General features: G+C 40.2%; 1 protein-coding gene across 4 annotated transcripts in view; it reads left to right on the top strand.

Moving 5' to 3' along the window:
• LOC6609083 (neurogenic protein mastermind) overlaps nt 1–13,809 on the top strand; it is a 66,050-nt gene that overhangs the window by 6,670 nt on the left and 45,571 nt on the right. For 2 of the 4 annotated variants that reach the window (XM_032714795.1, XM_032714796.1), the window contains exon 3: nt 11,795–12,862. In XM_032714795.1, coding sequence (XP_032570686.1) covers nt 12,122–12,862 — 741 coding nt within the window. In that variant the 5' untranslated portion in view covers nt 11,795–12,121. Of the gene's footprint in view, nt 1–10,866; nt 10,915–10,991; nt 11,200–11,794; nt 12,863–13,809 lie in introns of those variants that run through there. The other 2 variants (XM_032714798.1, XM_032714797.1) reach the window with 2 other exon arrangements.

The raw sequence follows: 13,809 nt of genomic DNA on the forward strand, positions 1-13,809 counted from the left end.
AGACTTTGTAAATATTCACTGTGCCATGATTTCACCAAAAATGTATCTCATGCAATGGGGCATCTTAATTCATAGTTTAAAGATGCAAGTTTTAATAAATGAATGCAGAAAGCCATGAACATTTAAACAGCTTTCAATGAGCAAATGTAATTTTAATTGAAATCAATAATCATAATGGTAGAATAAGTACCCAAGCACTTGAAACAAGTTACTTGAGTAATCAAATAACAGTATCTATTAAATATCCTTTACATGACTGAAAATCGACGTTAGTCATGCAAAGCGATATTTGTCTTAGCTGGAAAATCACTTTCCTCACGTGTAATTTATGTGCATTTGTGTATAAGGAGCTAACTGGGATTCTTGGGAGAACAAAAGCAAAGTTCAGAATTGCCAGCCGAATGTCACATTCGATTAATGTTTGATGATTGCCTTACGATAGCGTTTCAATTGATGTCAGTTGTCAACATAATTAATTGCGTGTACACCTTTGCAAACACACGCACATATGGCTCGAAATTGAGGTGAGAAAGAGACTCGATTGACAGTGGCAAACTGCAAAGGAAATATGAACACTGAGAGAAAAGCTAGAGTAATAATAGTAATAGTACATCTTGCAACTTATAAAACCAGTTTGCTTTAGCTAATTTAGCTTGGTTAAACACGAAAATTAAACACTTTTTGGTACAAATTGGTCGAGGTAGTGCACATTGATTTCTCTCTGTGCATTGATCTCTGCTACCCCTTACGGTTTCTCGGGCTAACTAAACTCGGTTTCGAATCAATCAAGGCTAAAACCTGGCCACACACACACGCACATCAACGTCCGCAGAGCCATCGTTTCAGATTTCATAGGAAAATGATTTTGGGTGGGAAACGCAACGGCAACAATAATATCATGAACATGGAAGAAGGGGATAAGAAAAGACCGTAACGAATATGGAAGTCAATTTATTAACTAAAAAAGAAGTCATGGAAAACTGGACAACCAAAAGATTGCGCCTTTGTGTTGGTGGGTGTGTGTGTATTTATGGAAAGGGTGTGCGTGTGTCGGCAATTTTTTTTCTTCTCTGCCGTTCGGGTTGTCAACGTTAATTAATCAATCATTGTACGAAATCTTGACTAACACATTAATCATTTAAAATCACAAACTTTAAATTGGGATGCGGGGAAAAGCGAATGTTTTGGGGAAACACTCAGGTTTTGCGAAAATGAAATTGCCTGGAAAAAGGGTGAAAAAGGTGGGGAATATGTTGAATATGAAATTGTTAGACGGAAAGAGCCCTATCTCTGTTTGACTTGTTTTTGTTTGGTATTCTTCACTTGATTTTATACCCGTCACACGAACATTACGTAGGGTATATTGGTTTTGCGTAAGAGAGAAAGATGTCACGATTGATCATTAAAATCCATCAGATTAATGCTCGATAATAAAATGTAATCAGTAGTTATCAAAGTAAAGAACGTTTATGCCAAGTCCTTAAAAATTTATAAAATGTGTTCCTTCAGTTTCTAAATGGCTTTGTTAAAAGTAACTAATGCACTTTTTTACACTCTCATGCCATTAAGTTTTCAGCGAAAGAAGAAAGCTGATGCTAAATTGTCAGTAACTAGCGGGTATCAACTTGGTCTAGGCTACGACAGAAGCGTTCATTCTTGTTTTTTATTATTATTATTATTACGTTTTTTTTTTTTTTGCCACTCAACACGTTTTCTGGTTCCTTCTTTGGGTGTATGGGTGTGTGCTTGAGCATGCGGCCGCACTTGTGCCACGTACAACAAGAACAAGGACAACAACAACCATACCAGCGAGGAAAGTTCATTTGAATGCTTTTCTTTTATGCCCCGCGAGATACACAAAATAATCGCAGAGCAATTTTTTTTTTTTCGTGCCACTTGAGAATATTCTTTAAAATTGTTTTCCAACAGCTCCCCTGCAAAAAAAAAATATATATATATTCGAAAGGATTAATGGGGAAAATAACTCCTTGATCTGCCAGCATGATTTGCACTTGGTTTTAATTGGGCCTTTTTAATGGGAACCTGCAGCCACTTGATTCATTACATATTTATGGCCGGATTCTTTATACCCTTGTGCATTTGCATTTCCAAGCAAACGAATTCAGCTACAGGATTGGCATAGGAAATTTCCATTTTCAAGATTGTCAATTTATGGGACAGTTTGGGGAGGTGCGAACAGGTCTTAAGCAACAATGATCGAAATGTCAATACACTTTTCTCAGTTGTTATGGAAAGTTTTCTTATCGTTATGTGTGCGTACTTTGGAGGCGTATAAAAATTACAATAAAAATTGTGTGAAGCACGAGAAATTTACTATTCCTTACTTTATTGAGTCGTTTGAATGTTGTTCAGACATTGGTAGAGATAACTAATTTGTTGTTATGACCTTAATTATCTGGCTAGATATGATTTTATGTGTTTGCTTAGCTTAAAATTGATTTTGTGATTTGAAGTATCTTATAAAAAATTGCTATTTCACCTCTGAAAACGATTTAAAGTACTAATATACTACAAAGTTTCGATTATTTTTTTATTATTATTTTATTTTAAATTAATTAGTTCTATAGTACTTAAACATAATAATTAATAATAACTAACATTTAATTTGGTTTGGCATTGAATTTTCTATTTTATTTGCACCCATTAAGAATTTTGCATACAAGTATCTGCACGATAAAGTATCTGCACGATAAAGTATCTGCTAGATACCGCACTCACATACTAGATATATTCGCATCACTCGTGGGTTTTTTGGATGGTCAGGGGCTTACATAGGTTTTTGTAGGGCGCATAGTGTTGGTGGAGGGGGGGTTGCTGATGCTGCTGCTGTTGTTGCTGCTGCTGCCTTTTGTCGACGACTGCCGTCCGAGCGGCCTGCATGTGTCACACTGTACAGCGTACGTCGCTCTCTTTGTTGCATGGGTATTGGTAGTGCAACGACCTGTGACAAAAAGCCAACAACAACTTAGGCAGCGCAGGAACATCAGCAGCACCAGCAACAACAACAACAGCAGCAGCAACAACAACAACAACAACAACAACAACAACAGTCCGCAGGAACAACAGCAACAACAATAACAACGTGTGACGCAGGGATGTTGTTACGTGCAGAGAGAACAAAAGAGAGCGCGAGAAAGAGCGAGAGAGGCGTCGTGTTTTCGGGTACAGCTGTTAACGAAACTCCCACGCTGCCGCCTCTGCTGCTGCGCTGCTACTGCGCTGCCGGCGTCGCTGTTTTGTTGGACATTTTTGTGCGGCTTCCTTCAATTTCTGTTGCTGTCATCGGTTTTTTAAAAAATGGGGTCGAACTTCTGTTAGTTAAAAACGAATAGTTTAGCATCCCAATGATCACTGTTTTTTAATCTGAACTGAATTATTATAATTCGCTAAATAAACCAGACTTTGAATTCTTGGTTATGCCTAAAAGATGGAATCTGTAAAAATTAATGTAAATAATAAAGTTTTTCGGTATCAATTTGGTATTTGCTAATTGGTATTGCATAACGCGAACTTATAATCTTGAAAAGAAAGTTTAACTACTTATTATTCACAGAAATTTCGTAATGTATCTGATTTTAGAAGATATCTGATCTTTTTAAATACTTAAGTATTTTAACATTTTTACATTTTACACTACAAAATTAAATTTCTAAGTTATATATTTTATAGATTATATGTTGGATAGACATTTAAATCGTTTATGGCATATATATTCATTTTTTTAAACTTTGGCTTAGACTGTTCTTCTTCAACAAGTCTTACTGTATTTCTGTGCATCTTCGCTTGCCTTTGCTGCGTTTAATTTGTTTGCGCTTACAAGCCTGTGGCGTTTTTGGTTGCATCTACTAAGTAACTGAGGAAAATAGAGAAAGAAGAAGTACTAGAAAAATGGGAGAGAAATGTTTTCCCTGAAATTGCTTTTGTTGTGTACACAAGACCAAGGGAAAACAGGTTGCCAAGAAGACTGAGATGGGAAGTGCAGAGCGGGAAGGCGATATGAAGCTGCATGCTGATGGACTGAACTTCATTAATTAGCCTCATGAAATGCGCCTGCTAAACACGCCTTAATTACTGGGTCAAACATTGTATCTGTGTGTTTGCATCTTGTATCTCAGCGGTTGTGTGTCTGCGTTTGTTTGAATGTTTGTGTGCATTTCCGGGCACTCGAACATCTCGTTTAGTTCCAATTTGTTCAAATATAAACGCCACTCGCAGCATGAATTAATTAACGTTAATCAACTTTCGCGCCCATAAAACAAAATAAATAGAAAACTAGAAAATGTTTTGTGGGCACAAGACTGTCTGAATGGCATTTAGTGAATGGAAAATCATCTTAATATATAATATATATATATTCATATTTATGAATTAATTACAAAATAAGGATGGGTAAAGCAGAGACCGGACCCCGTTTAATTTTTTATTTGTTCTTTTTTTATAGTTTTCCGCGCGCTGTTTGTCAATTTAGCAAAAAGCATTGCGAAACGACAGACAATTTAAGACTTCATTAACAGGCCAGGCGAATGAGGGGTTAATTCTGGGGCACAAAACGAAGGGACGAGTGGTAGGGATGGAACCGGAAGAGCAATTGTGGGTTCGACTTCGAGGATACATACGAGCGATGGGCTTCTCTTCTGTCGGCATCGTTCCGCACTGAGTCCTTTCGCGGATTACTCTCACCTGCCCAGGTACATTTACATTTAAGTACCAACACGCAAATGTATGTTTGCCAAAGTTCATCAAAATATGCCATATCCTTGCGAAAAACCGGAATTCCACTGTGAACGCTACTCAAGATACTTTGCTTATAACTGATCAAAGTAAAAGCATTTCGTTTTATTGTACAAAATGATCAAGCACTTAAAAAAATAATTGAAAGGCTTTAGGGGCTGAAACACTATAATCCAATTTATATATATATATTTTTTTTGTATTTACTTTAACCCCATGAACGTATTGAATAATTATGAATCGTTCGAAAAGTGGTACTCTCGTCGGCAATCGTGTGGCATGAAAACAGAAATAGAAAATTAATTAAAGTTGGCAGGCAGTCAGGCATTTATTCATTGTCCTATTCATTTTATGGGTTTTCCTTTCCGACCGTGGAAAGTCACCCCTGCGAGCCGAAGATTCGAGCGGCAGAATGCAGAAGCGCCTCAGCGAGTGGTTGGCCGTTAAATTGTTGTACAACATGGGTTAAATGGGTGCAGGCAGCTGTGCAGAGACGGGTTCCAAAAAGTCTATATGAGACATAGCCTGGGCAAACAAAAATTCGAAGAACTATAAGTTTGTGCTATGAGCGATTTTAGAAATAAATTCGCAGTGTCCAAGTTCCCATTTGATAACAACATAATTATGAACATAATGACCCCATGATAACCCCTTATCTTATTAGATTTTAAAGTCATCACATGACTTCCGCAAATATTTTTCTTGTTCAAACAAACCTTAATCAATATCAAACTCTTTAGGTATTGGATTTTGCGGCTCTGCTTAGTTTTAGGGTCCAAAAGTATCTGTTGAATTTAAATCCACATGAATCCTATAAAGAATCTTTGACTTTCAGTAGCGGCTAATAAAATAACTCCGCGGCTAATAGTCGGAAACGCTTCCTTCTGCCTGTTACATACTTTTCAACGAATCTAGTATACCCTTTTACTCTACGAGTAACGGGTATAAATACCTCCTGTATCCTCTTCAAAAGAATCTACTTCAATCGGGATGTATTCTTGTACATAACAACAACTATCTATCGCAATTCAAAGACTTATTATGTCCCATAAAAAATTCAATTGGCAAAACGGGGCGGCCATGGATATTATTTATCCATCTATCTAAAATTAAAATTGAAATTTTCATGCTAATCCATTTTTATATTCTTTGATAAGGAAGAAAAGAAAAGAGAAACGCATGAAAACTTATTTTTAAAAAATAGAGCGGCCTGTCTAAGTTTATTAATCTAATAATCGAACAATCAACAATTACATTCCTTTTAATTTCTTACATAATGTAAAATCATTTAATCATCAAATATAAATTATATAAACACTAAAAAAGATATGAATATCCCACAAATTTTTAGAGCGGTTTTTCTTTACTCTGATTTTGTATCCTCTCATCTCTCACTCTCATTTTGGGTCTCTGCTCTGAGTTACTCCAAAAAGAAAAACAACAACATAGGTAGCGGCAGAGCCTGACTTCTGTGTTCGAAACTCTGCTAGAAGAAGACTGTGCGATTTGTTTTTGTTTTTTCGAACACTAGCGAGGAAAAAACCGGGCGAGGAACACTGAATACTGGTACTGAAGGGGAGTATCCCGCCGGTGGGGCACTTGCCACTTTAGCATTTTACCACTGTACCAGCAGGCTGGCTCTTCTGAGCGCCGCATCGCTGGTGGCATGGAACAACAACAGTGGCGCCCTCTGCAATGTTGCAGCAGCATGGACGATAATGTTGCATGTTGCAGCTGTTGCAAGATACTCCGCACCTTCACTCCTCAGCCCCAACATGCCACCATTCTACAAAAAATCGCACGACATCTGTTTCGGGACCTGTTGTTGCTGCTGTTGCTGCTGCTGCTGCTGCTGCTGCTGCTGCTGCTGCTGCTGCTGCTGCTGCTGCTGATGTTTTGCTGTTGTTACTGCAGCTGCAGCTGGACAACAATTTGCATCTACTTGTGGGCTTTCCTTGATTTTTATTTATATATCATGGCGAATGATTGCGGTTTCGCCCTGCGTGTGAACTTAAATCCTGCGATTCAATGTGTTATCTTCTTTTCGGAATGATATAGAATCAGAATTTAGCTGGGAAAACTGAAGATAGAGATGCTATTTCCGGTTGTACAGAGCTGCTTTTTCAAATGAATTACTTTCGCACATGGCTTGATAAGATGATTTTCTTATCAATTTTACTTATACATTTTCGCTCGTATTTCAATTTATGCACGTTCGTAAAGTAAATGAGATTTTATTCTTATTAAATTATAAGAAACTTATAAAACATAAACTAATAAAATAATCCAATTAGCGTAGATAATAATAATCATGATTGCTCTATTTCTATTCAAGTGAAGCCTATTTTGTTTTCCTAATAGTTAACCTAATTAATATTCAATAACTTTTACAGCTTGATCATAAAACGGTAAAATTCGACAATTTATGTGAAAGCCAAACTAATACGATAGCATTTGGATAAATATAGTACACGATTGGGAGTTCTCCCCAAGGCGCATGTGCAGAGACAATCAAGTTAATTGCATGGAGATGTTGGTTCTGTACTTTCCACCCAAGCACCACCCACTTTTCGAATACCTACCCCTCCTCCCCCCACCGCCACGCCCCCAGCGAAAGCAGCATACCCATCTACTTTTCTCCAGCTCTTTCTGCGGTTCGGCTTCAAAATTTTCCTCGATTTTCCCTCAGTCTGCCGCTCGCCTTTGTCCCGGCCGGATGGCTTGGATTTTGGCCCGGACATCCAGGTGGGCGGCACTCCGAATTCCGGGGGCGTGGCTCTGGGCGGAAAATTTGTGCGAGCTGTGTGCTTGCCAGGCATTTCGATGGTTTTTGGCTCGGAAAGCGGATCTTTCTCGCAATTCGGATTAGGCGCCCAGCGCTGCCGAGCCATAGAGGTAATAGAGAAAGATAGCTTTTCCAGGCCAGCCAGACGTGGAAAGGTGGAAAGTGCGCCTTGGCTTTTCCGCCCCAGCTTTGCATTGCTTTCTCCGGCTGCTTGCAGCCTGTTAGTTTCCGATAAAATTGACTTTTTGTCGCCGCCGTCGTTTGTCGTTCTCTTTGTGTGTTGCGTTTGTCGTTAGTCGTTCGTTGTTGCTTGTTAGTAACTTGGCTAGTTAGAGTTGGCTTGTCGCTTTCGTCAACGGAGGCGGCACCATTTTGTTTGGCGTCGTTTTCTCATGGGCCAACAGACGTTTCAGCCAGCCGACGACTTTCAGCCTTCTTCGCCGCTTCTCCGTTTGCAATAAAATGTATGTTCTCGCCGGTCGCGTTTAAAACCGCATTTTTTTCGCCTTGCGTTTGGAAACGCGAGCGGTTTTTGCAGCTACCAAATTAATTCATTAATTCCCATGCTGACGGGCGTTTTATGATCAGATAATCAGATAAAATAGTACTGCATGAGATTATATAAGCAGCTTCGATGTTTACGTCAATGTATTATTAAAATGCAAATGCCATCAATTTTTAATTTACTATGACTTGTATTGTACCTAGTTTTGATATTTTTATTGATAAATAATTGTCAATGCAAAACCGATTCCGTGATTAAAATTTTTGTTTATAATAAAAGATTACTTATCAATAAGTTCTCAAATCCTAGCAACTTTTTAACAATAATCTATTTTGTATTTCTTTTTGATGTAGTTAAGTAACTACATATTAGTACATTTCCTAAAAATGCCATCAATACCATTTTGAATTAAATTTGAATTCCAATTTCTATGTACAAATAGTTTTCTGTGGAGCTCGCAGCATACTCACACACACTTGCGCATGGAGAGAAAATAAAATAGTTCGCTCTCGCTCTCTTCGCTCTTGCTCAAACATCTTACGCTCATTTTGCAGTACCGTTTTGAGCACCAACAGCGGCGACTAAAAACGCACCGGAATCGCGCTGCTGCCGCCGCTGGGCGCCTGTTCGTTTTTGCGATAGACGCGCGACGTAAGTCGCCGCCGTTTCACATCTGGCTCTGTTTCGGATTCAATGCGATTCCTCATCGAATGCCGCACGCTGTTTTTCGGTTTTGGCGCTGCGAGAAACGCGAGACGGTCTATCGTCCGTTTCTGTCGCGTTTCTGTCGTCGCCGGCGATTTTTTAATTCCCGCCGATTTTGCAATGTTTTCGTGTCCGCCGGTCGATGTTAAAGTCCCACGGAAGCTTTAACAGTGGAGCCTCGTGTCTTGCTCTCTCGCTCTCAAACTGTTCTTGGGATTGCGTGTGTATACAAATGTGGTGCTCTCTTTTGTTGGCGCTCTATTTGGAATTGAGATCATTGGGTAAAAATCTGTTAGATGAAATGGTACTGGATTTAGTATCCGATTTGGGGAGCATTAAATGCTGAAGATGATTTAACTTTTAAATTAATCAGAGATATTACGTTATGTTATGTATGGGTTTTTGAATGTAGAAGAATATGTGCTCTGTTATGTGTTAATAAAATATTTAGTAATATTCTTCAATAGTAATTCTTCAATATATCTTAAATCTCTTTTTCGCGAATTACCCATGGCGTTCCACTGTACCCAGAAATATGTTTTTACTTACAAGTTATCGCACTCGCCTTAAATCGTAATAAAATGTCGAGACATTAACAGAAATTAATCATTTGGTTCATAAAGTTGTTGCTTGTCAAGAAAGTGCCTTTTCTAAAAAATTTATGGAATAGAAATTTTATGGCTCTTGTCGATTTCTGATATGAAAACTGTTTTCCGCAACTTCCACAAGAGATGTGGCCAAAAATTAATGATGTCCCAAGAAAGCAATTTAATTAAAAATTCCAATCGAATATAAATAATACTTGTTTCCTCAAGACATAATTATTTTCTTATCCGGCTAACAATTTTATATAAAACTTGAATTTAAGTGCTACCTTTATCGAAGAAATTATCAACCAAAAAAAGCAAACTTGCCAAAAAAAATTATAATTTGTATATAAAAAGCCCTGCCCCATTTGTAATTTTTTAAGGTTTTTAAATTTCGTCGCTGATTTCAAATTTCTGTAAATGAGAAGCATTTCGTGATTATGTGTGTTTTCGACTTATGCAGCTGTCTTTCCGTTCCATTTGACACCTACCTCAATGGGTTAATGGAGTTTTGTTTTGTAATTAAACCCAGTAGCGATAACAATAACAACATTAGCAAAGAATAGCAAACAAATCGCTCTTCTATAACTCGCTGACCCTTTTTTCTTCTTCCGAGTGTCGTTAGATTTCGTTACTCTTTCACTCAGTTACTCTATCACTCAAATGCGCTCACTCGTTTACAACATTGTTCTGTACACAGCATAACATAACTTGCTTACTCGCACACTCCCACTCTCACCTGCTGAGAGCAACAGCCCTGCTGTCTCGCTCATTCGCACTCGCCAGTTGCCTTCTCGCTTGCCCAGCCACCCAATCTCCCGTTCGGCCGCTTTCACTGCCTGCAATTGCTGCGCGCCTGGTATTCGGTTCGGCCAAACCGCCGTTCGCTTGTATGCGAGTGGATTATTGTTTTTGTTTCGAACGCGAGTAAAGTCGCGCTGGCGTTTCCAAAGATTCCCGACTTTTCGACTTGAACTGAAGGCCCAAAACCAGTTTCCTTCCACTGCAGCCGAGGAGTTTGGGCTTTAGGGTCTTGGCTTAGCCTTCTCATCTCGCCTCTTGTTTACAGCTTAATTTGCCTGCACCACCCCGATGGTTCCACCCCCTTTCATCCACGTGCCGCACAGCCTATACAGGCCGACTTCCATAAATGGGACATGCGGAAAGAACTTCTATGATATGATATAAATTATAAATATAAATATGTATTTTAAGTTGTATAGAAAATCTTGATATTAATGATAAGATTGCAAAAATTAAAATAATAATTTATAAGGGCTCTCCTGTACGAGTATTGACCATCAGTCATCATAAGTTGACAAAGGTTTTTCTGCTCATTTGAGCCTCTGCAACATCCAAAGTTCGCCGTCGTCGTCGGCTGTCGTTCGCTGTGGTGGTGGAGCCCATGTAGCTCCACTCGGCGCACTCGGCACCACCGATTTCTCGGCACCGTCCAAGCCCACAGCCAAGCCATCGAAAGCACCACCGAGCTCCAACCGCTCGCCGTGTGCCAACCGCTCGCTCCGTCCATCAGTCATTCATTCAACCGCCAGACGCGGCGCAGGCCAGTTGTGTTTGTTGTCAGTCTCTCAATCCCGATTCCGATTCCGATTTGACGTCGATTCCATTTGGCTTTTTTGGTTCTGTTCTGTTCTCTGTTTCTCGCTTTTTCGAGACACGCGAATGTGTATAAGAAAACGCGCAACGGCCGCTCGCGTTTTGCCAACGATTATTGGCTTTAATCAGCTTTGCTTGATTCACTGAGCAAAAAGACGTTCGAAACTAAATACAGAACAAAGTTAGCTCACGTAGACACATATATGCAGATCAATCTCATAGGATGATCAATACAAGGATTACTAAATGTAAAAAACAACTTCTCAGATACTTTTTTTAATAACAGAAATATAAATTTACGTCTTAAATATTCATCCGTGGAAGTAAAGTTTATATTATATTGTAAATATCTTTTAAATTTTTAGATAACTCTTGAAATAAAACAAGCTTAGTGGTAGATAGAATTTTTTCAACTGTATGCTTGCATTGTTTTTATCAGTTCTTGGAAAGTGTGTTTGTCGATCTACTTTGTTTTTAATTTGTTGTGGTTTCTCGTATAAGGTACTATTGTACTTGTATTGACATTACTTATGCGCTCTCTCTTTCATTCGTTTTATTGCTCTCACTTTCCGGTTCTTATCAATCGCTTCGTACGTATTTAGTTTAGCTGCGAACTGATCTACAACCGCCTAAATTCGAATAGAAATGCGATAGCTGCATAGCGTAAATATGACCTTGGGACAGATAACAAAGCCACTTTAAGGCGGCATCAATTCAGTTTATAAACAATGATTTATACTCGGGAAATAAAGTTTATCCTTAGGTTTAAGTTACACTTACATACTAAGATAGTTAAGAGAATCAAACATAAAACTAAAGCTGTGCCTTTCTTTCTTTTCACAGGACTTGCCACAGGATGTGGACTTGGTTTTCTTGTGGCTGCTTTCACCTGCCGCAGCAGCGATATTCCTAACACCTCTCCGCGTAGAATAGGCATTTCCGGTCGTGCAGCGCGGAAACAGCAATAGCAGCAGCAGCAGCAATCAGCAGCGCTGCTAGCAACATCGGACGATATCAGATATAGACAACCTATATACACATATATATTTATTCGCCGCCGCTGTCGCCGCCTTGTTCTTCGCGATTTCGTCGCCGTCAGCGTTCGTCGCCGACTGAGACGAAAGCTGCGAAGCAACGAGCGCCAGCGAAAGCCTCACCACGGACGCATTTATGGATGCGGGCGGCCTGCCAGTTTTCCAGAGCGCCAGCCAAGCAGCCGCCGTCGCCCAGCAGCAGCAACAGCAGCAGCAGCAGCAACAACAGCAGCAACATTTGAATCTCCAGTTGCATCAGCAACACTTGGGCCTCCATCTGCAGCAGCAACAGCAGCTGCAACTGCAACAGCAGCAGCACAATGCCCAGGCGCAGCAGCAGCAGCAGATCCAAGTGCAGCAGCAGCAGCAACAACAGCAGCAGCAGCAACAGCAACACTCGCCCTACAATGCCAACCTGGGAGCAACAGGCGGCATTGCTGGAATCACTGGCGGCAACGGAGCTGGCGGCCCTACGAATCCAGGAGCGATACCCAACGCTCCCTGCGACACTATGCCCACCAAGCGGATGCCGGTCGTCGATCGGCTGCGACGCCGCATGGAGAACTACCGCCGCCGGCAGACGGATTGCGTGCCACGCTATGAGCAGGCCTTCAATACCGTCTGTGAGCAGCAGAACCAGGAGACCACCGTCCTCCAGAAGCGCTTCCTCGAGAGCAAGAACAAGCGGGCGGCCAAGAAGACCGACAAGAAGCTGCCCGATCCCTCGCAGCAGCAGCAGCAGCACCAACAGCACCAACAGCACCAACAGCACCAACAGCAGCAGCAGCATCAGCAACATCAGCAACATCAGCAACATCAGCAACACCAGCAGGCCCAGACCATGTTAGCCGGACAGCTGCAGAGCAGTGTTCATGTGGTGAGTTTGAAGTACTCAATGTCCTTATATATAAGGACCTACTTTTGGACGTCATTGGAATACTTCCTATGATTTCAATGCCTTGAAATTATAATACTATGTTACAATAAGTCAATTATAGATGGCACACAAGTTTATGAAATGGATATGCAAATAGTCAGGGAATCTTAAAAGTGAAACCTCTAATTTCAAAGTATATGAATGAGTAATAAAATAGTGAATTGGCAAAATTCAATGATTACTTATTAATCCTTAGAAGAAATTCGCAACAATATATCCATCAATTTGTGATGAACATCCCATTTTGTGTTTGATGGACATATCGGTCGCCCACGCAAAGTTGGGATTGTGATTGTGAAATGGATTCCGAATTTCATTGGCGTTTCCAAAGAGCTTGGGATTATCGCGGCGAATGCAAATGCAAATCGCATCCAGCAGATACGCGGCTATGGGTATCTCATCAATGCACAGTTGCCTCACATTAGAGCTGGTGCAGTTCGCGGTCTCAAAAGAGCAGCGAAATAAATACGAAGCCAGCAATCCAAGCGGAGAATGCACGTACAAACATACATACATATATACACAAAATAATAATGAGGTCAGCGATTTTTTGTATTTTTGTGTGCCGAGAGTGTGCTGGTTTTTTGTACTCTTTCGGTTTCAGTTCAGTTTCACTCACACACAGTTCGCATTCGAACTGCGCCGCCAACTTGTAGCTACAAGATACATTCGCTGTAGCTACAAGCAATTGTAGGTACTACTTAGCTGACTTTTTGACGTTCCTTTGGCTGCATTTGAAAATACCTTGAACAGCAGCAGCAGCAGCAGCAGCACCGCAAAAAAGTTGTATACTTGTGTATAATTTTGCGAAGGAAAAGATTTTTTTTTTGAGTGAGTGATGCAAGCCGCGATTCTTGACGGCCTCTGGCTTATATAATTGTTAGTTC

The sequence above is a fragment of the Drosophila sechellia genome, chromosome 2R (genome assembly GCF_004382195.2).
Source record: "Drosophila sechellia strain sech25 chromosome 2R, ASM438219v1, whole genome shotgun sequence".
Classification (NCBI taxonomy): domain Eukaryota; kingdom Metazoa; phylum Arthropoda; class Insecta; order Diptera; family Drosophilidae; genus Drosophila; species Drosophila sechellia.